At 34.4% G+C, this 20,383-nt stretch overlaps 1 protein-coding gene across 5 annotated transcripts in view; it reads right to left on the minus strand.

Annotated features, from left to right (window-relative positions):
• Nucleotides 1-2,760: 2,760 nt before the first annotated feature.
• UBE2D3 (ubiquitin conjugating enzyme E2 D3) overlaps nucleotides 2,761-20,383 on the minus strand; it is a 28,028-nt gene continuing 10,405 nt past the window's right edge. For 2 of the 5 annotated variants that reach the window (XM_057726547.1, XM_057726549.1), the window contains 7 exons: nucleotides 16,375-16,438; nucleotides 16,254-16,285; nucleotides 10,237-10,314; nucleotides 8,955-9,060; nucleotides 6,571-6,664; nucleotides 6,095-6,144; nucleotides 2,761-4,559 (listed from right to left, as the gene is read on the minus strand). In XM_057726547.1, coding sequence (XP_057582530.1) covers nucleotides 6,096-6,144; nucleotides 6,571-6,664; nucleotides 8,955-9,060; nucleotides 10,237-10,314; nucleotides 16,254-16,285; nucleotides 16,375-16,438 — 423 coding nt within the window. In that variant the 3' untranslated portion in view covers nucleotides 2,761-4,559; nucleotide 6,095. Of the gene's footprint in view, nucleotides 4,560-6,094; nucleotides 6,145-6,570; nucleotides 6,665-8,954; nucleotides 9,061-10,236; nucleotides 10,315-16,253; nucleotides 16,304-16,374; nucleotides 16,439-20,383 lie in introns of all 5 variants that reach the window. The other 3 variants (XM_057726548.1, XM_057726546.1, XM_057726545.1) reach the window with 2 other exon arrangements.

Genomic DNA, 20,383 nt, shown 5'->3' on the forward strand with positions numbered 1-20,383 from the left:
AGTTGTCCTTTAGATAGCCAGGTGGATGATGAATAGAAGAGTTAAAGAGAGATGGCTGGCAGGTCAGCATTAGGACAATGGTGAACTGTGTTCTCAAGCAATTAGGGCATGAAAGTACTTCATTGTTTGGCCTTACTTGACAATATTCAAATTTGATATGGTAAACAAGGAATCGAGGTTACATAGAGGCTCAGACAATAGTAAGAATGAAAAGTAGTTATTTCATAAAACCATTTTCTACAATACAGAAAAAAATTAAGAGGGCTCTTAAAATCTTTTAAATACATAATTTCATCCAGAAAGTGTACAGCTTGGGAAGAGATAATTGACAACGGAATGTAACTAAAACAACATATTCCACGTAAAAAAGCAACTATCAGGAACACTGTGTACCAGAGTTAATCATTAAAAAATTCTTCAAAATGAAGCAAAGAAAGGAACTAGTAGTTAACAGGGTAGTAGGAAAGAATGCAAAATATTGGTTAATTATTGGGGAACTGAAAAAAACAAAACACTCAGCTGCCATCTTCCTAGCCTTTATAGGACTTCTTGAGCTTTTAACGTAAGTTCCTCCATAACATTTTTTTCGGAGAGACACCATCACATTTTAAAATTCTGGGCCAAATACCTTTACCATTTATTTCTCCATTATGCTGGGAGTAGAAAGTTTTAATAGGTACCTTAGGTTATGTTTAACACCTGCTAAACTCAGTGAAGACTGCCAACACGCTTAACGTGACATCTTACATTTTCAAACCACCTCCCCATCCCCCTAAAAGTTGCTTAGGCCACAGAATGAGACGGGGGCTCAAATCCTTGTTCAGCTATCTAGCCAACACTTAGCAGGAAAACTCTTGCACCTGGTTACTCTTTTTAAATACTACTTTGCTACTGGCTGAATCACACATACACAAAATAAAGTTAGGTCTTAGTTACAAACTTGAACGTCACTGGGTTAGACTGTCACTCAAGTTAGTTCATTGTAGGATGTTAATACATCTTAAGCCAACATGTAAACCAACCTACCGTATTATTCAAAGTACTATGAATTTGTCAGATGTTAGAAATATAATACTTGGGCATACAATATAACAAGTCCTTTTATAGCAGTAAAACATAAGGAGTAAAATCGCCATAGGTTCGAAGTATTACTGCTGTACTCTATTACAAGGGAAAGCTAGCAACAGGCTTTAGAATCACCTGGATGGCTTTTTAAAAGAGGCCATTCCACAGTTTCTGAATCGTTAGACCTGGAGTGGGGTCTGATAATTTCAATTTTAAAGAACTTCCCAAATGATACTGATATTGCTGGTCTTGGGGTTACACTTTGAGAATCACTACCCTAAACCGTTTACAGACCAGTTTTTGTTACAATTATAAGAAATTCAAAAACAGAACTCACACACGGTTTTAAGGTAAAGTGTGGATTTCACGTTAGCTGGAATTACTGAGTAAGACCAGGGTGTCTTTAAACACAGACTTTAATGGTAACAATTCTTTAAGCTCAATTAACCTTAGCTATTACAAGTATTATGCAGATGTCACCATTAGACAATATTTAGCAACTTGCACTGGGTTCCTCATAGAGACAAATGCACTTAAAACTGTAATCAACAATCATTTAACAGTTTTGTTATGCCAACACAAAACATGGCTAATTTGAGTCACTTCCAAAATCACTAACACAGCATGATCAGTATCTGAAGTATGTCTACTAAGCCATTAAAAAAAGAGAAAGTGAGTGTTTCACTACCCCTGAGACCACTAGGTTATCTGTGGTTCATACTTAAAAAATTGTGAGTACACCCACACAAGAAAGCAAAGTAGTAAGTTATCTTTTTCTTCTAAATCTGATTATCACATTGCAAACCTGCCCAGGAATAAAAATGAGTCACTTAAAATATAACTTATCATTAACAGGTCAACTGGACTATAATCCTCATAGGTTAAGAGAAATTTAAGTATTTAAAATCTGAGTTATGCATTAAAAGATATAGGAAACAGGAAAAACCAAAATCAATTTTTAATCTGCTAATAACCACTTACACATGGCACTAGTAATGTATATGGGGGAAAAAACAACAAATTCTTGGATTCTTTTGAAGGTTTCATTGCAGATGATCTCAAGTCCAGTGTTCATACATTCAAAAATGTTGGTTTTCCAGGTACTTTACTGTTCTCTTAAACCTGGAGAAGCCTTTATGGCTTATTCCCTTAGAAGTGATGTATGAAATATAGAAAGCATCAAGTCAAAGATACAGAGAACTGGACACATCTAATCATTATAACAATAGTTTAAGGAAGTCATCCCTATGAATACTTAAGGGTTGTCTATGGCTAAAAAGGTCAACTTTTCTGAAAGCCAATTAGGAATCTGGCAGCCCTGACAAGTATGTTTTACTCGTGGTTGGCTTTCAGGAAATGATATGTCTACTATAAAAGCTATTATTTTGAAGGGATCTCAGAATTATTCTAAAAATAGAGCCAAAAAAAGTTTCTTACCTTGTGGAGAGGTATGCTACTAATTTCTCATTTGTACTTTGAATCCAACAGTTTTAACAGTATGACATCTACCCTTGAGTTATTTTTAAAGCAAAAGATGAAAAATTCACACATTGGAAAGTGTATAACTGGACTGATATTTCTCAATGAAATGCTTATTACAGAGTTAACAAAGCCAAACATCTTCGGAAGGCATGCATTTCACTTTGAGTTCAGAGAAAAACCTTAAGTCAATAAATCATGTCCAAACTCATATTAAAATGTTTATAAAAATCAAGCTTTAACTTTTATTTTATATCTAGCTTTCCACATCTGTGTGCAGACAAGGAATAAGATTGCACATAAGTGTAAGCAGTGCAAAAATGTGGAAGTGGAAAAAAGCCACAGATGTGCTAGAAATTGAATACAGGACTAAGAAAGCAATGGACAAATCAAAGTAACTAGGAAAAAGTAATAAAACTATAAGGTCAGAATTAGGAAGGGTGAAGAATGATAATGCCCTCGTTACTACAGAAGTTAAATAAGTGGCACAGATAGCACTTGTCAAACAAAAAATAATCCAATAGCATTGACTTTTATTCATTCATGTTAAGTCACCTGAAATATCTGTTGCATTTAAATGCTCATTAACGTAAATGGCTGAACAAATCCATTTTAATGGATAATCAATCCATTAAAAAAACCTCAACATCCCACACAGTTAAGTCACTTCAACATAGCCTCATGACAACTCCCACACCAAAACAGTACTTTATTTTGTAAATTTTGACCCATTATTACTCCCATGTTATGGTTTTTTCAGCTGTCAAGTGTACAAGGTGAAGAAAAAATTTAGTTAGATGGGGGTTGCACCTGGAAAATAAATTTCTCAAAACTCCATATACACGTTTCAAAACTGCTGGGTCCCAAGTCCATCTATGAACTCCCAGGCTGCCAGTATCATGTGCAGCATACTAAAGCTACACTATCTGAATAGCTTATTAATTCTGCATAAATCAGGTCAATCAATGTGTCAACCTGTAACAGACTGCACACTTTTAACTGAACATGGCAAAATATTCACTCTCTAGAACTTTACATCATCATTTGATGTCAAACAATGAAGCAAATTCCCAACAGTATATACAAAAAACAGCTTTGCATTTACAAAAGATTGTTTCCCATACTGATTAATCCAGGCAGCTAACTCATTGGTTTATGCAACTTTATTGAAGAAAAATAAATCAATTACTAGCAGAGCTATTAGTTGATCACTCATCCATTGACAACTTGCATCATTTATTCAGTGCTATATTAAACAGTGTATTGGAAGATAGATTAACTAATAGCTCCAAGCCTCCTAACAATTTAAATGAAAATTACAAAATGTTTGAGACCCTATTTTGGAATACAAAGGGTGTTTGACTTCCAATTTCCATTCTCTGTAGAACAAGAACAGGTCATTCCTTTATTGACATGCATAAAATACATCACATTTTCTGTTCTGCTGATGCTATAAATTCAATACCAATTCTCCAGCCACATCAGTTATGAGCATAAAGTATATCATGTAACCTCAAATCTCTAACAGTGGAAGGCTTAAACAAGGATGGATGCTGCTAGAATAATGCTGCTTCCTTTGATGTGACAACTCAGCATCCATCTCCCTCCCCCTCAGATGATTCTTCAGCATGTTAGAGCAGTGAGGAATGGTTTTTAGTCTCATAACCAAGTTAGAGTGAAGACATTGGCCACATAATACACATGCTCCATTTTTAAAAAAATTCTGAATCTTGGGCAACTGTTCTCTTGTAACTACTTTACAGTTTCTAAAAGCAGTTATTGTCCAAAGCTGGAAGAACTTAAGTCTTCTCAGATGAGCATGTGAATGAATGGAGGGAGGTAAACAAAAAATAAAATTAAAAAAGATGAGGTCTGATAGGGGAGCAGCCGGATAAGAAAATCAAAAAAGGAACAGTAATTTAAAGTTTATTCCAGCTATAATGCAGGTTATTCTGACTTTAAGGTAGCATCACATGGCATACTTCTGAGTCCATTCCCGAGATATTCTGTTGTACCTGTAAATAAAAAAGATGTTATTTAAAAAGTTAAAACAATTCTTAATACTTAAAAGGGACAGAAACAATTTATTTTACCTCTGAGACTCATCATGGAGTCATCTTTAATGAATATGATTAGAATAAAGCCAACAAGGAAGAAAAAGCACAGGTACTCAAAGCAATGTAGGAAACGAGAACCTGATGCTTCAATACAATGTCCCTAATACACTGAAAGTGGCACTTTAATAAACACATAAAATGGCTAACAAAAATCAAAGACCTTTTCTCTCTCCTACCACTGAGCTAATGTTCTATTAGAAACTCTACAATTAGTATCCATTCCAACAAATTTTAACATTTAAATTTTTTTTTTTTTTTACAGTTCATCATGGACCTTTATCAGAACAGCGCACACCTTCTGTACACCTATAGAAGTTTCCATTAAAGCCAAACAACAAACAACATTTTTAAATGAATGCTAGACTAGAGGAAGTTACTTGACTCTAAATATTACCAAAAGAGAAAATATGCCTTTGAGACTTCGGCACAGGCAGAAGATTAAGACATTGGGGAAGGTAATAAAAGAGCAGTAATTTTTAAGAGGAGGTGGGTGTGTTATGTGTTAATCAAAATCATGTGTTACTTTTCAAGTGTGGTGATTGGCACTAAACAAGCCCCACTTGAGACCTAATGAATGAAACTCTAGGAGTACAACTGGGGGCATCTTTGTTTTAAAAGATCAACAGGTAATTCATACATGAGCAAGGTTATTTATTACTGAGGAAGATCATTAATATTGATAAAATGCTATCAATTTCTCCTTGTATTACAACCATACCATAGGCTACTTACCCGAACAAAAAATACAGTGATAACCTTAAGAAACGAATATAGAAAGGGCACAGGAGAACTTTGATTTGTATTTAGTTTGACCTCTATAAAATATTAAAACTTCATTTCAAACCAAGAACTAAGCATAGGTCAACCATTTTCCTAACTTTAACATATAAAAATTCTTTCTACCAATTCATGGTTACTTCATTTAAAGATATCTCTCAAAAAGCCAGCACTTTAAAACAAAAGTTTCATTTAGCATACAGGGAGCCACAAGGTATAGCTGACACTAATGCATGCTTGTCAGTAATGAATATTTAGTACAGATGGTGAGGCTTAGAAGTGTTTCCGCCTTTCATTATTATCTTGTGGCAAAATTTTAACTAAGTTACCACATTCCATAGAGTATTGAAGTTTAAAATATACCAATTTTACAAGTTTAAATTTAAATACCGTAGTAGTTTAAAAAAGCTACTAAAATTTTTCATTTCTTACTGGTGCTATATATAACTGCTTTGTCATGCAAAAATACTCTCAAGCAATAATGACTACTGGGTATACTTTCACGCTAAACAGAGATCAAGCACGTTAAATGTACAGTTTTCAGAAAACTGCCACATCTGTTACCTTTTTGTTAGTTAATACAGTGCCTTAACGCATGCAGCACTCAAGTGCTGGCAGTACCATGAATAAGCGCACCAGAGTGCAGATCCTCTTACCCTACAACATAGCGTATTTCTCTGTCCACTCTCTTGCTAACCTATTGTACCTAATTGAACAAGTATACTTAGCATTAATTATAACATACGAAAGTTATAATGGTAAAGCTGTACATAAAGAATTCAATATATAAAAATTTAGACCAAATTTTTACATTGGTACCAATATTTTTTTCAAATACATAATTGGGGCGAAGAAAAAATAGCTTTCTTCCTCAAAACGAGTGACAAAGCCTTGAACATGTTAGACAAATAAAACATTTTAGATGGGCTATTTACTGTCACAGAAACCAAAACCTAGTAGTAATTCTTAACAAAAGAAACAATCACATTTCAATAACTAGCTTTCTGTACATTTCAACTATCATATTACCAGAAATAAGCATCAAGTCTTCTTGGCATTGCCACAACTTACAACTAACTCATTCAGAAAAGCCTCTTTTTTATACTGTTTTCTTAAACTACTACATACTTACTTATCTCTGTCTGTTTTATAGATCCGTGCAATCTCTGGCACTAGGGGGTCATCTGGGTTTGGATCACATAGCAGTGAACAAATGGATAAAAGAACTGGAAAAAAATAAATGTCTGTTACCCATCATCGGGAATTTGGATAAAAGTACTTAAAAACATGTATTATAAACTACAATCCTCAAAAGGGTTTTATTAGTTTATATCTTAATCTCCATAAGACAAAGCTTTACAGAGATTTTGCTTTATAGGAGACAAGTTCCTGGTAGGTAAGAAACACAAAAATTAGGTCTTTGTTGGCATCAAGTTTACTGAGTAGCTATAAAAATCTGCCAAGTTCAGGAGTTTTGAGATAGTCAAATGATGCCATATTAATTTATATTACTTTTTTTTTTTTTTTGCCATGCTGCGTGGCATGTGGGATCTTAGTTACCCAACCAGGGATCAAACCTGTGCCCCCTGCAGCAGAAGCACAGAGTCTTAACCACTGGACCACCAGGGAATTCGCTATATTACCTTTTAAAATAGTGATGTAAGAATTTAAGTAAGTGGAGTTTTTTTGTACTCGGGGGAGGGGAGGTGCTGAGGTGGGGGAACCTTGAATAAGAACATCTGGGGAACATCTGTGCAGTATTATTCTTAGCTGTTTTGCATGATAAAAAAAAAAAATCCACATTCTATCGCTCTCGGGGGAGTTTCAAAAAAACTCCCAACTGCCCCACTGACAATATGTGTTGACTCCCTGAATTTATAAGGTAGAGACAATATCCTAACAGTATTAGTTAAACTTAATACCATCAAGATCTCTCTATTACTAAGTGGGCCTTCAACTCTAGCTCTTAACCTGATCTGTTCAAAATATCAATTTAAAAGATGCCAAGCATCATGGAACATGTATCTAATTCATTTTGAATATCTGTTATGTACCAGACACTGTGCAAGGTTTTATAAAACCTTAAGATATAAAAGCTTAAAGTAGTTATGACAATCCTTGGATGATAATAGCAATACCATAAAAAAAAATTATAGCAAATATAATTTTAAACCCAAGTGTGGGGGCAGATATAAACCTAAACCCACGTTTACAGAAAAAGTGTTCAGTATTACAATGCATTTCCAATGATGGTTAAACAAAAAAATCCATCCAAAACCTGGAACCTAGTATTAACGCCTTCTTAATACCAGGTATCTGGTGTTAAGAGAGCCTGATCTGAAAAGAAGCTTGACTGTATCCAAGATGGTGAAAGATAAGCCTAAAATTATGCCGCACTTGAAAGAATTACAGCAGCAGTCACCCAAACAGTTTTTCTTTCTCCCCCCAAAACGTGTTCCCAATCAAATAAAATTTTGGGAACACTACCCAGCCCCTTTAAGGAGATTCAAATGCACTGTACAAGCATATGAAAGGCTTTACGATGTCCTACCTTAAACAAATGAACAAACAAAACCTGTTTCACTTTGCATTTACCACACTCACAAAAATAAAACTTTGCAAAACACTATTAACTATTTCAAGAAACAATGTGGGGAATGTTTCACTAAGTATTCAGCCAGAAAATGAGACTGCTTCGAGTTGGCTATCCTCAAATATCTGAAATATGTCATAACCAGCAACATTAAAAACTAATTTTGTGTACTAAGGAATGCTAATTAAGCCAATACCAAAAACAGAAAATTACTAAAAGGCAGACTTCCTTCCCATTAAGTAGTTTTGTGGTAGGTGATTTTTTTTGTGGGGTAAAAGTGACATAAAAGCCACCAGTCATTCAAAAGAGAAAGAGATGGAGAGATACTCCATCTCCATCTGGGATACTGACACAGAGACTGGATGACCTATTAAAGATGTCACATAATGAATCCCTATTAAACTAAAAGAGCAGAACTTATCTAGAGACCTTTCCCAAGACTATACATTTTAGACTACTAGGTAGGAACAACCTACCATGATCACACAACACCTAACTAAAGGTTTTCTCAAAAAGGGTTTTCACCTAAAAAATAATAAACACAGGAAAGAAAAATCAGAATCTTCCTATAAGAAACCTTAAGTTTCAAAAGCTCTATTATTAACTTTAGGTATTCAACTTTAGCTAAAAGGCAACAAGTGAGTGAGATGTGCAGGTGGCTTGGGACTGAAAAACTTACTACAGAAATCTATTAAAATAAACATTGCTACTGTTATTTGCAAATAATGCCCCCCCCATTTGAACATTAAATTCTTCCCCAAAATCTCTTTAAATCCATCCTGCAAAAGAGCAAAACTGATGTAACTTCTTCCCTTCCCCACCTTCATCAAAAAGTTGGCATTATACTCAAGTAGCCTCAAAAATAAACCTCCTTTAACTATTAGAAAATCAGCCTCTCGACTATTTCTCTAAAACTATTTTACCTTTAGAAATAGTTAAAGCAGGAGACCACTGTGATCTTAGAATATCGAGACAAATGCTGCCATTACTGTTAATATTTGGATGATAAATTCTTGTTGTAAATGCAACCTAAAATAAATACAAAAAAAAAACTTTATGTATTTTTCCCAAATAAAAACAAGCACCCTAAACTTTGGCAGAAGACTTTAGCGAGACTTAAAATACTGTTAAAATTCTAAAAAATCAAACAGCTAAAACCTAATTTATACACATAAAAGGACCAAATATTACAGAAACTTTTTTATATTCTGACCATGATCCCTCAGCGGCCCCCTTTTTAATTAAAATAGAAAATATAACTTTGGGGCAAAAATTTTATTATCAATGATACAGTGGGTTGTTCTGAAGGTTAACTTGGTCCTATCATATCATTACTATCAAGGAGCAATTTGAAGGGCATTTAACATTCACTAAAAAATAAGAAACTTCCAAATGTAAACCAAAACATACAGACCAGCTCATTTAAGGTATCAATTTACAAAGGTATGTATTTGAGCCTCCATTTCCACTGTATATACAACACAAATTTGAATATCACAATGGTATTTTGTCTAAAATAACTGTCATATTGTACCTATAACATAACTGTGAAGACAGTTTTAGTGAAGTGCCAATGTTATATATACATATTATCTTCCGTGGTTGTTAATACAGATTGAATTCACCTTAATGGCTCTGAAAAATTAAGGACCATATATGCTTCTAATACCTATAAACCAGTCACCCCAGTGAATTAAACTCTTAAGTTTTGATAAATTTACTGTTATGTATGCAAACTCAAAGCCCAAAACGTACTAGTCTGTCTAAATCCCAACACAAATATAGTATAATTTTTAGCAACATGTGAAAATGCATACTGAAGTTGAATATCTGGAAGCCCAGTATTGTAAGACATTAAGGTTAATAATCCAAATCTATGTAAGCACAATAAAGGGGAAAAAAAGAAAAAAAAAAGCTTTCACATGTTACATTTGAGCCTTGCAACATTAAAGATAAGGCAATTCTTACCTCCATTTACAAAGTTCAAATCCAGGTTTAACTGCTCTTTTAACTAAAGGTTAAGCGTCAGCATTCAACATCAGTGACTCAACTCAATATATACATTCAGCCTCAATTATTCTTATTCACTAAACATTCATATCAATTTAGCCTTAACTTCTGCAGAACCCTAACTTCTAAGAATGCTCTATTCCTCTGGAATAAAACACAAATCTATACTCACAGATTTCAGGGGGAAATACTTGCCTTAGGTGGTTTGAAGGGGTAGTCTGTAGGAAAATGAATTGTCAAAAAGAATACACCGCCTTGATATGGGCTGTCATTCTGTGAAAAGAAAAATATGCTTAACTCTGCTACATAAAATATTATTGATAAATAATTCATGTAACATTTGTTTTCTAAGCACTTCTTTAATATGAAGCAAAATTACCTATTTACACTGCTACAGTCTGAATTACACAATGAAGTTCATATTAATGAAAAATCACATTATTTAGTATAGAACAATAAACCCTAACTTACTTAGATTCTATTCTACAAAAGTCAAAGAATTTTAGAAGAAATCATCCAGAAACAAGGGTCTAGAGCCCAATTCTCACAAAGTACACATAGCAATAAAGTCTACATAATAGCATATCAAATTATAACTTGAAAATAAAAGCTTATATTTATGTGTAGAAAACTTCTTCTGATGATAGTCATTTATACACAAATGGCTTTGTATCTCAACAGGCTAGTCTGGTCACTGGCAAACCAAAAAGTTAGCTCTTGTAGGTAACATAACAACTCCCTTCAATAGGAGAAGTAGAACAGAAACAAAATAGGTTTTGAAAGAAAGCTTAGTTCCCAATTGGCTCCTCAAAATTCTCATTTAAAACCATGAAGTCTTTTCTTAAAAAGCAAAGTACTGAATTCTCTACAGCAAATCAATACACAGGATTACTAGATCTGGAAAACTGTGGGATGTTTGTTTTGTCCATTTCAACAGAAAATATAGTTTCAAGCTAAAGCAGTATTTTTTCTCCTTAGCTGTTTTGCTCACTAAAATTTGAGTACGAAGAACTCCTCAGTAAATAAATATTATAAATGTTAGTATGAAGTAACATTTGGAAGAAACTTGCTAGTATTTTACATTTAACCAATACCAAGAAAAAGATATCACTGTTCCCATATTATGAGTGCTTAGAAAAGGACTTAAAGTAACTTAGTGAAGTATACAATTGGTACATGATAGAACTAGGATTCAAACGCAGGTCTTCTGAAGACCACTGATCGACTCGGACCAAAGAATGATGACAAAAGATGATGACCTAATGAAGGATTTTAAGGTCGAAGTTAAAAAAAAAAAAAAAAAAAAAAAAGGATATGCAAAGAGCCAACCTGAAGATGTGTTTGAAAATTTGCAGTAATTGAGTTATTACAAACACCCATTCCTCTCCACTCGACTGAGCATGTATACACTGCTAATATGAGCCTTGTTATGCCCAAATGCCACAGAGCAACTAAGCCCATGAGCCACAACTATTGAGCTCATGTGCTGCAACTACCGAAGCCCATGCACCTAGACCCGTGCTATGCAAGAGAAGCCACCGCAATGAGGAGCCTGCACACCATGATGAAGAGTAGCCCCCGCTTGCCACAACTAGAGAAAGCCCATGTGCAGCAACAAAGACCCAACGCAGCCAAAAAAAAAAGACTGCAAAACAGCATCTGAGAAGTATAGAAAAATAAAATCAAAGCAAGGCACCAGAAAATGATCTGAACTTATAAGACTAACATATCATTGTTAAATGATATGGCTACATTAACTGGAAACAGATACTTCAAATAGCACACACTTTTATAAAATAGGCTCATACTGAAGATACATATTTGTACTGAGTACAGTTAACAATATAACAGTAATCCTAAACATTAAGTTTTCATTAAACCCAATTCTAAAAGTTCTGTTAAAGCTTTCATTCAAGTTTCATATAATCAAGCACCACACCTGGCTGTTTCTTAAAGGCAGTCTAACAAGATTTAGGCAAAGGGAAATTTCATTTCACTTGTTCAAAAAAAGAACTTACAGAATGAAATATTTCAATGTTACAAATTAACACTAAAATTCCAATAAATAAAAGAGGAAAAACTGATAAAAACCATACATGATCTAAAAGTAACCAAACTATGTCATCTAAAAAATTGAGGCTCTATATCGAATTTACCATAAATTGACAGCAAACAAATACAGCAAGAAAAACAAAAGGAATACACTGATCAGCAAATTGACCCAACCTTAGAAATCCAGACTACATACTGGATCTCTTCTTTAGAAAACTTCTATCCTGGTTTTGCTTGAATTAGTCCAAGTTGCTCCTCCCTCAGTGTCTGTATGCTTCCCCCTAAGTCAACTATAATATACTGGGTATTCCTACGGATCCATCTTTTGCTTCTATCTCCTGTCCCACACTTATTTTGGTAACTCTGGAACTTATCTCTAGTGCAGTTATTCATTCCAGGACACATTCAAATGTCTATTCAATATCTCTACTTGGATGTCTCATGCGTCAAAAACTCAAACCACAATAGTAAAGCCACAAACTAGGATTTCATCATTGATTCTTTCCAATCTCCTCATAGTAGTTACCAAATCTCAAAGATCCTTGAAGTCTCCTGAACCAGACTCTTCTCCTTTATACCCACTGCTTTAGTTCAAGATCTTACTAGCTTTTGTATAAGTATGACAATGGTTTACTACTGGTATTCCTGCTTTATGTCTCGGCCTAATCCTGAAGTGGTCTTTTCGAGATAAAAGTTACTCTCCAGCTTGAAATCCAGAACAGCTTTCAAGATTAAAGTTCAAACTCCTGTGCTTTAATGATCTGATTTCCACCAATCTAGTTAGTCTTATCTTCCACCTCTTCTCCAGAATACTCTCTATTGCATAAAAAATAAGTATGCTTCACATCTCCTTTTTCTCCTACTATTTCTTTCCCCTACTTGGAATATTCTTCATTACCCACAGGACCCTGCCTATACTGCAGGGTCCACTTTCTGCTTAAATGTCTTAAAAAAAAAAAAAAAAAAAAAAAAAATACAGCCCTTCCTTTAGTCTAAACTGGAGGCTGCTCTTTTTAAATATTTTGTTCTGTACACAGTTACTATTATCCAACATAATTTTAACTTATTTACTTATATTTTTCTCTTACACTAGACTATACAGCTCCTTAAAGAGTAAGGTCCTAAAGAGGAGTTTTCAAGTATTCACAGCCTTTGCAGGAAAAACATAATACACAACATAAATTGAAAAAATCACTCATGTAACAATAAAACAACACCTATGGACCAAATATTTTATTTACTTCAGATGGTTTTTGTACTGATTCTGCTCAGGTTGCCAACAGTTACATTATTCAGAGACATGGTACTTTCTTCTATGGCTATATATTATAGTTTAGGTGGAAGTGAGCGGTTCTCAAAATAATTTCAACAATCTCTCTTTCTGGCAGCTCCATTCACAATTAAAAAGTCAAGCACATAAATATCAGAAATAATAGGTAAGGAAGTTAGTTTCTCCTCATTGCATTAATTCTTCATAGAAATTTCCCTTAACAGCACAAAATAACCAACAAAAGTTTAAAAACCACATAACTAGCAATGCTCTGTCACCTTCTTTCAAAGGTTTATTTTTATCGGCACTTGTGCTTCCAAAGTATCTTGCCTTCAGAAATAAACTAGCAATTAAGCACATAGGTTTTTAGAACCTAACATTTTTGCTAAATCATCAGAATTTCCTTACTATAATCCACCAAAATCCAATAGTAACTCTGCAGCGAACCCTTAATTAGATGCTCCACTCCTTAGAAAGCCAGAAATATTTAGTTCTGTGACACTGCCATCACTCTGATCTAAGAGGTACAAAAGCAAAAGTAATTTTGTTAACATTTATTCTTCTACCAAATTTGCAACTTACGGACTGTTATGCCACCACTAGCCCTACTGTTTTGGGTCACATCCGCAGGCCACCTAGGTATGCGTAACAAGATAATATTATCTAATCAAAGTGAGATGTTTTGTCACAAAGATGCAGTCACAAACCAAAATAGCATGGTTGTTTCACTGATATACTTCATAGTAAGAATAACTGTTAACGATTTACAAGCTGGCATCTAAAACTTAGGTGTTTACTTGTGAAGCACGCAATTAAAATCTGCCTTTTGGGTGAGTTTTTATAACTTTTGACTCATTCCTGAAATTAACCAACGTTGAGAATTAACCTCTTTAGAAAACAAGTACATTTCAGAGACTAATGTTACTAAAGTAGCACTATACTGTTATGGTTTAAGTCTATCTTTTGCCCTTGTTAATCAGGGAATATTTAGATAGTTCTGAAAATCAAATATTTGTTTTCAAAAGCAGAAAACTGCTATTTCTTTACATTAAAAGGCTGCTGAAAAAAATTAGCAAAGAATAGCTATAATCTGAAATACATATAAAATAAATGAAAAATGTTTCCTGAAAATAAAAGCAAATTAAATAAACAGCTGAAAAATTTTTCAGGATAAGCAATCTTCTATTCTCTGGAAAATTACTAACAAACTCCATCATGCTTCACTCTGATTTACTATAGGTGTATGCCTTACCTTTTGGAAAGGAAAAATTAAAAAACGAAGTCTTCAAATGTCAAGCAGAAAAACGTCACACTGGTTTTAAGAGCTGGTTTATTACGTATGCCATCCAATTTTAAGTCTTGACTACCAACTCTTGTGTTTTATTAGTACAGACAACAAATTTTTATAATGAGACTATCTTAAAGCACTCTGAATCAAGGATGAGCTTTATTTGGTACAGATATGGCAAGGCATTTTGCTGAATTCTTTGCTTTGAAAACTGATGATCCATAATGGGAAAATTCTAGTAGTTGCAAACATAAGTGCCTCCTAAGTGGAACTGGTAGAAACTGTGGCAGATACACACATCCCATCTGAAGAAAAGAGGCAGCTCCTACTCCATCCCAAGCTTGTAGAGTGAGGGCCTAGTCAGAGGAATTTTATGCAAGAACTGTCCACTAGTAAAACAGTGTGTGGGCCAGAAACTCCCTGATGGTCCAGTGGTTAAGACGCCGCACTTCCACTGCAGGGGGCACAGGTTCGATCCCTGGTCGGGGAACTAAGATTTCGCATGCTGTGTGGCACGGCCGAAAAGAAAAAAAAACAAAAAACAACACACTGTGTGGGGCAAACTGAGTAAGCCACAGGTTACTTAACTATGTGTTTTTAAGGGGGAGGGAGGGAAAATCAGTTTTGTCACCAATTAGACAAAAGCAAGCACTTAAAACAGTAAAAAGAGACCTCGAGGTGACTGAAGCAATCCTGACTCTGTAGTTTTCATGAGGATAATCCAGACATATCTCAAATTATTAAAGTAAATACCACGGCGCCCCTCCATTTGCTTTACAATCAGAACTGCTAAATGAATAAACACTTGCTAATCCAACCCACCCAAAGGCTAGCTTCTTTCCCAAGGTCATTTTTTCTTTAGAATTATAACGCTGAATACTGTACAAGATACAGTCTTACCCAGGATATTTTACTGTGCTCTAATTCTGTGAAATTCTTAATTCCGAATATTCAATTATCCAACACAAAGTTTCTCATCTAGCCAGGATAGAAAGGAATTTTGCTGTATTCAGAATATCACTTTCTAAGGACTTCCCCGACACTCCAGTGGTTAAGACTCCACGCTTCCAATGCAGGAGGTGTGGGTTTGATTTCTGGTCAAGGAACTAAGATCTCACATGCTGTACGGCATAGCCAAAATAAAACAAAATACCACCTTCTACCTAAAAATATTCAAAATTTGTATGAAATTTAAGTTCAACTACAAGAAACACCAAAATAATACAATTAAGCTAGATTTTAGGCAGCTACACGAAGAGAGATCTTTGAGTAACACCATGGTACAGCCAGGAAACTAATGGGCTCTAAAAATCAGGAAGTTCTGTGACAATACTTTACACTGCTATGAAGGAAAATTAGACTGGAAGAGATATTTGATAGGTTATAGAAAGGCCATACATACTCTAGAACCTGAACAAAGGGACAGACTTACAGTATACTTAACAAATGACTTATTGTTTCTTTCAAAAGCAGTACAACTATGGCATATCCCAAATAAAATGACAATGTAATAAAATAAAGCTAAAGACTTAGTTAAGAATTACTAACTAGATCAACGCTGGATTTTTAATTAAAAGCAAAAATTTAATTCTCAGTACTTACAGGTCCCATAATTGTGGCTTGCCAATGAAACACTAGAAAAAGAAAACACTCTTGTTATTATCTAAAAATACACAAGCTTTTTTTGAAACTAACCATAAAAACCAACTTAAAAATTACTTACTATCATCCCCAACTGGACCTGCAGAACATTGTGCTGGAGGGTCACGGGCCAAATCACTAAGTTCCTACACCAAGACAGAAAATGCTGGATCACGTAACCATAATGGAAAACACAAGCAAGTAAAGACAGTCATCTGCTTCCAGTTATTTTAACACCACCCTTTAAGGGATATATAATCACAATTTACATCAACAGTATACTCTATTAGGAGAAAGAAAATATAAGTAACCCTAGTCCAGTTTCCGGGACACACTAGACATAGTTATTTTATGGACACATAATACCAAGACAATCATCTTGGCTAGAGGTTCATAAATGCATACACACACACAGATATGTATTTTTACTACACGTATACCTCTTTTTATTGTGTTTCACAGATACTGCGTGGGGGTGGGGTATTTTGTTTTGTTAAAACAAATTGAAGGTTTGTGGCTATCCGTGCCATTTTCCTAATAGAAACTGCTCACTCTGCGTCTTTGTACCATATTTTGATAATTACTTCAATATTTCAAACCCTCCACCAGTGGAAGAAAAAAGAAAAAAAAAAAGATTACAACTTGCTGAAGGTTCAGATAATTAGTGTTTAGTAATAAAGTATTTTTAAATTAAGGTATGTACATTTTTTAAGACAGAATGTTACTGCACACTTAATAGACTACAGTAATGTAAACCTAACTTTTATATGCACTGGGAAACTAAAAAAAAAAAAAAAGCTGACTTGCTTTGTGATATTCACTTTATTTGGGTGGTCTGGAACCAAACCCTTGATATCTTCAAGGTATGCCTATACATGAACAAAAGCTGTCCTCTTAGAATATGAAAAAGTTGTAATCAGATACTTTCCTAGGTTAAGAACATAGGGCAGTTCTCAACATTCATCTTATCTGCTGAACTTTCAGACCATCTCAGAGGCCGTCTTAAATACTGTCTGCTGTCTTAGATACTCTGCTTTTTCTGAACCACATTACCCACTGACCTCATTTTCTACTTAAAAAATCTCTCATGGAGCTAGGTAAGTACCCCTTTTTGTTTGATCTTCTTATCCTTCAATTCAACCTTGTCTTTTACTCAACACTGAGTACAACTCTGGAAAAACCTACCTCTCTAGGTAGAGAAGTAGTTTGCTCTTAGCAAAACACAATTTCCACAATTCCATTTGACTTTATATTTCCAACAAAAGTGTAATTTAGCCCTTCCATGACTTGTGCATAACCCATATGGATACTCTGATTAGAAAACAAAGTTGCTTCTTGACAATTTCTAAAAAAATTTATGATATAGTTTTATCTCTATGTATCTATATATAAATTCCTGCAGCATAGAGATTTATAGACCTTTGTGATAATAATGGACTTCTAAGAAAAAGGCAGGGAATACACTGCGGGAAGATAACTAGAGCAAATACTTGCCTTTACCACATGGTCAAAATAATGCACTTCAGAAAACAGCCAACTGTTCAGGAATATCAGTCTAAATTCACTCCATTAAAAAAAAAATTGATGCGGCAGAACTGTCCTTAGGGTAATCACCTTGCAATATACATATGTCAAATTATTACGTTGTACATCTATTATGTTATATACCAATATCTCAAAAATAAAACCGGAACAAGAGTGCCTTGATATACACTTTGCCAATCTGGTTCTGAAACTCAAACTACAACTGCTTATAAGGTTATCAAGGCAGCCAGGGAATTCCAGGAGTCACAATAGTAAGGTGACTGAACATCAGCGAGGACCTTTACAAATGCCTATGTAAATATACTTCATAAATTCAACATATTTAAGAAAGGGGAAAAAATTCATTGCAAACATTTTGATTTTGATCAGTACTAATTGCAGAAGCTCTTATCCCAGAGTTAAGCAACTAGTTAAAAGAAATAAACTATGTACAACTTTAGCTTAAAATTGAATCAGTTTTTTGAGTAAAAAAAATATACTGGCAGCTTGAACTAATCAACTATCCAAATGACTTTTTCACAGGCCAGATCAACTTTCAAAAAGCATTTACTTGCCTTCCATGATCAGCCACTTTATTATTAATGGCAAACTACTTCAATACCATCACAAGGTATATACTTTATCGTAGATAAGAACTGAGCATAGTCTAACTGATATGAAGAGAACTTTTTTCCATTTTCCAAAACTTATTTAACAAGTTCTGTTGTTTAACTAGTCCACCAAAAAAAGATTAACCAAAAGCTAACTTATGCAGTCTAATTTCCTCCTAGGGAACATAAGGGTCCAAAAGCCTATTTTAAGGTTAAAAACTTATCTCTTCCAAACCTCCCTCTCCACTTTACACAATAATAAAGATCTGAATCTTCAAAAATGCTACTAAAACCAAACACAGACTTGCACATATAATTGCACATATAATTCAAATGCTCAAATATAGCATCATGAAATAAGGACAATGAATATGCACCTCCCTCAATATGGATCACCGGTTTGAAGTCCCACTTCTTATCCAATTTAGCCCCATTATTTCCTAGGCGTATTTTCTCATCTCTAAAATACAACATAAATGCCTATTTTTACAGAAGTTTTGAAAGGATGAATGAAATAAAGTACTCTAGCACACTATCTGGCATATACTGTGTATTATGTAATCAACAAGCAGACCACCCATCTTGAAGGCAAGATTTCCTGGATGGGCACTCAAATCACTTGTTTATTAAACAAAAGCAAAACTGCTTTATAAATAGGCTACTTATAACCTTAGCTCATTTAAATCTTTTGCCTATGTGATGAATTTTTATGCTTAGTTGTCTGTAACAAAAGTCATCTGACAATTATATGGCTCATGCTATGATATACATTAATAATACAAGGTCACCAATTCAAGGCCTATATGTGGATAGGGTTTTAAAGAAACCATGCTATTAGGTTGAGTCGTATGAAATTACTAATACTTGACCATTTCTGAACTGTAGAAACTGCAATTTCATGTGGTTTTACCTAAAAATGTCTGGTAAGCATTTGAACTCAAAATATTACTGAAATGAGTTTCTTACATGGATCTAGCCCAAATTATGCACTTTTATGTAAACACATTACGTTTTAAATATGTTAATAAAAAGAAAAACACCTAGCAGTTATTTTTAAATAAGAAGTAATTTAATGACAATTTGTCTAACAAAATACCCAAGTGATGCTGAAACCACTCCATAATAAATAAAAGTTCAGGAATCTATAAAGTTGACCTAGAACAAATCAACATCCTACTTCAAAGTTGCCCATGAAAAATCTAAGAAAACATTTTTAACTGAGTTTTCCTGCACATGGACATCTTTGAATCACCACACCTTTATATGCTGACGTTTTCACTCCTTTAGAGTGAATGTATAATTTCAGATAGCACTGAATTGCAGCTCTTCACTCCCATAATTTCAGGCTCTTACTCCCCTCAGATAATTTCTAAATGCCTTATTTTCATGACTAAGACACTTCTTAAGGAATACTGAAAGATCTAATATTCGGCCATTTAACATATACCAAATGTACTTTAAAGTCAGCATCAAAAAATGACCTAAAGTAATTTTAAGGATCAAAACATCTTTTAAATCATACACCAGCACTTACCTCAAAGATACCAAATAGTTCTCATGACAGTATTATGTCCATAGCATAAGCAAATAAGATATAAGAATATCTTAGCAGGTGAAAAACTGTGTGAAAACGCATAGTAAGTCACCTCAGATGCTCTTCTAGCAGCATTGTCTACTCAAATCCTCTTCGCATATTTTCCTGGAAATGCTTTTCTCTTACTCCAAAGGTATGAGTGTTGTGTTGGGTGACCATCAGCCACCATTAACCAACTACTCAAAAAGAGTAATCACAGAATTTTGTACCTTCAACTTCAGTGATGTGCTTGAAGAGCTGGAAATAACCTAAGCTAGAACCTGACTCTATCAGTCTGTCCATCCATCCCTACCCAAGATTTTCAAGTTGAAACTGGAAAGGACACTTCTTCCTCCTGTAATCAGCAGCTGTAAGGATGTGTG

Source organism: Hippopotamus amphibius, chromosome 3, assembly GCF_030028045.1.
Source record: "Hippopotamus amphibius kiboko isolate mHipAmp2 chromosome 3, mHipAmp2.hap2, whole genome shotgun sequence".
Taxonomy (NCBI): Eukaryota; Metazoa; Chordata; class Mammalia; order Artiodactyla; family Hippopotamidae; genus Hippopotamus; species Hippopotamus amphibius.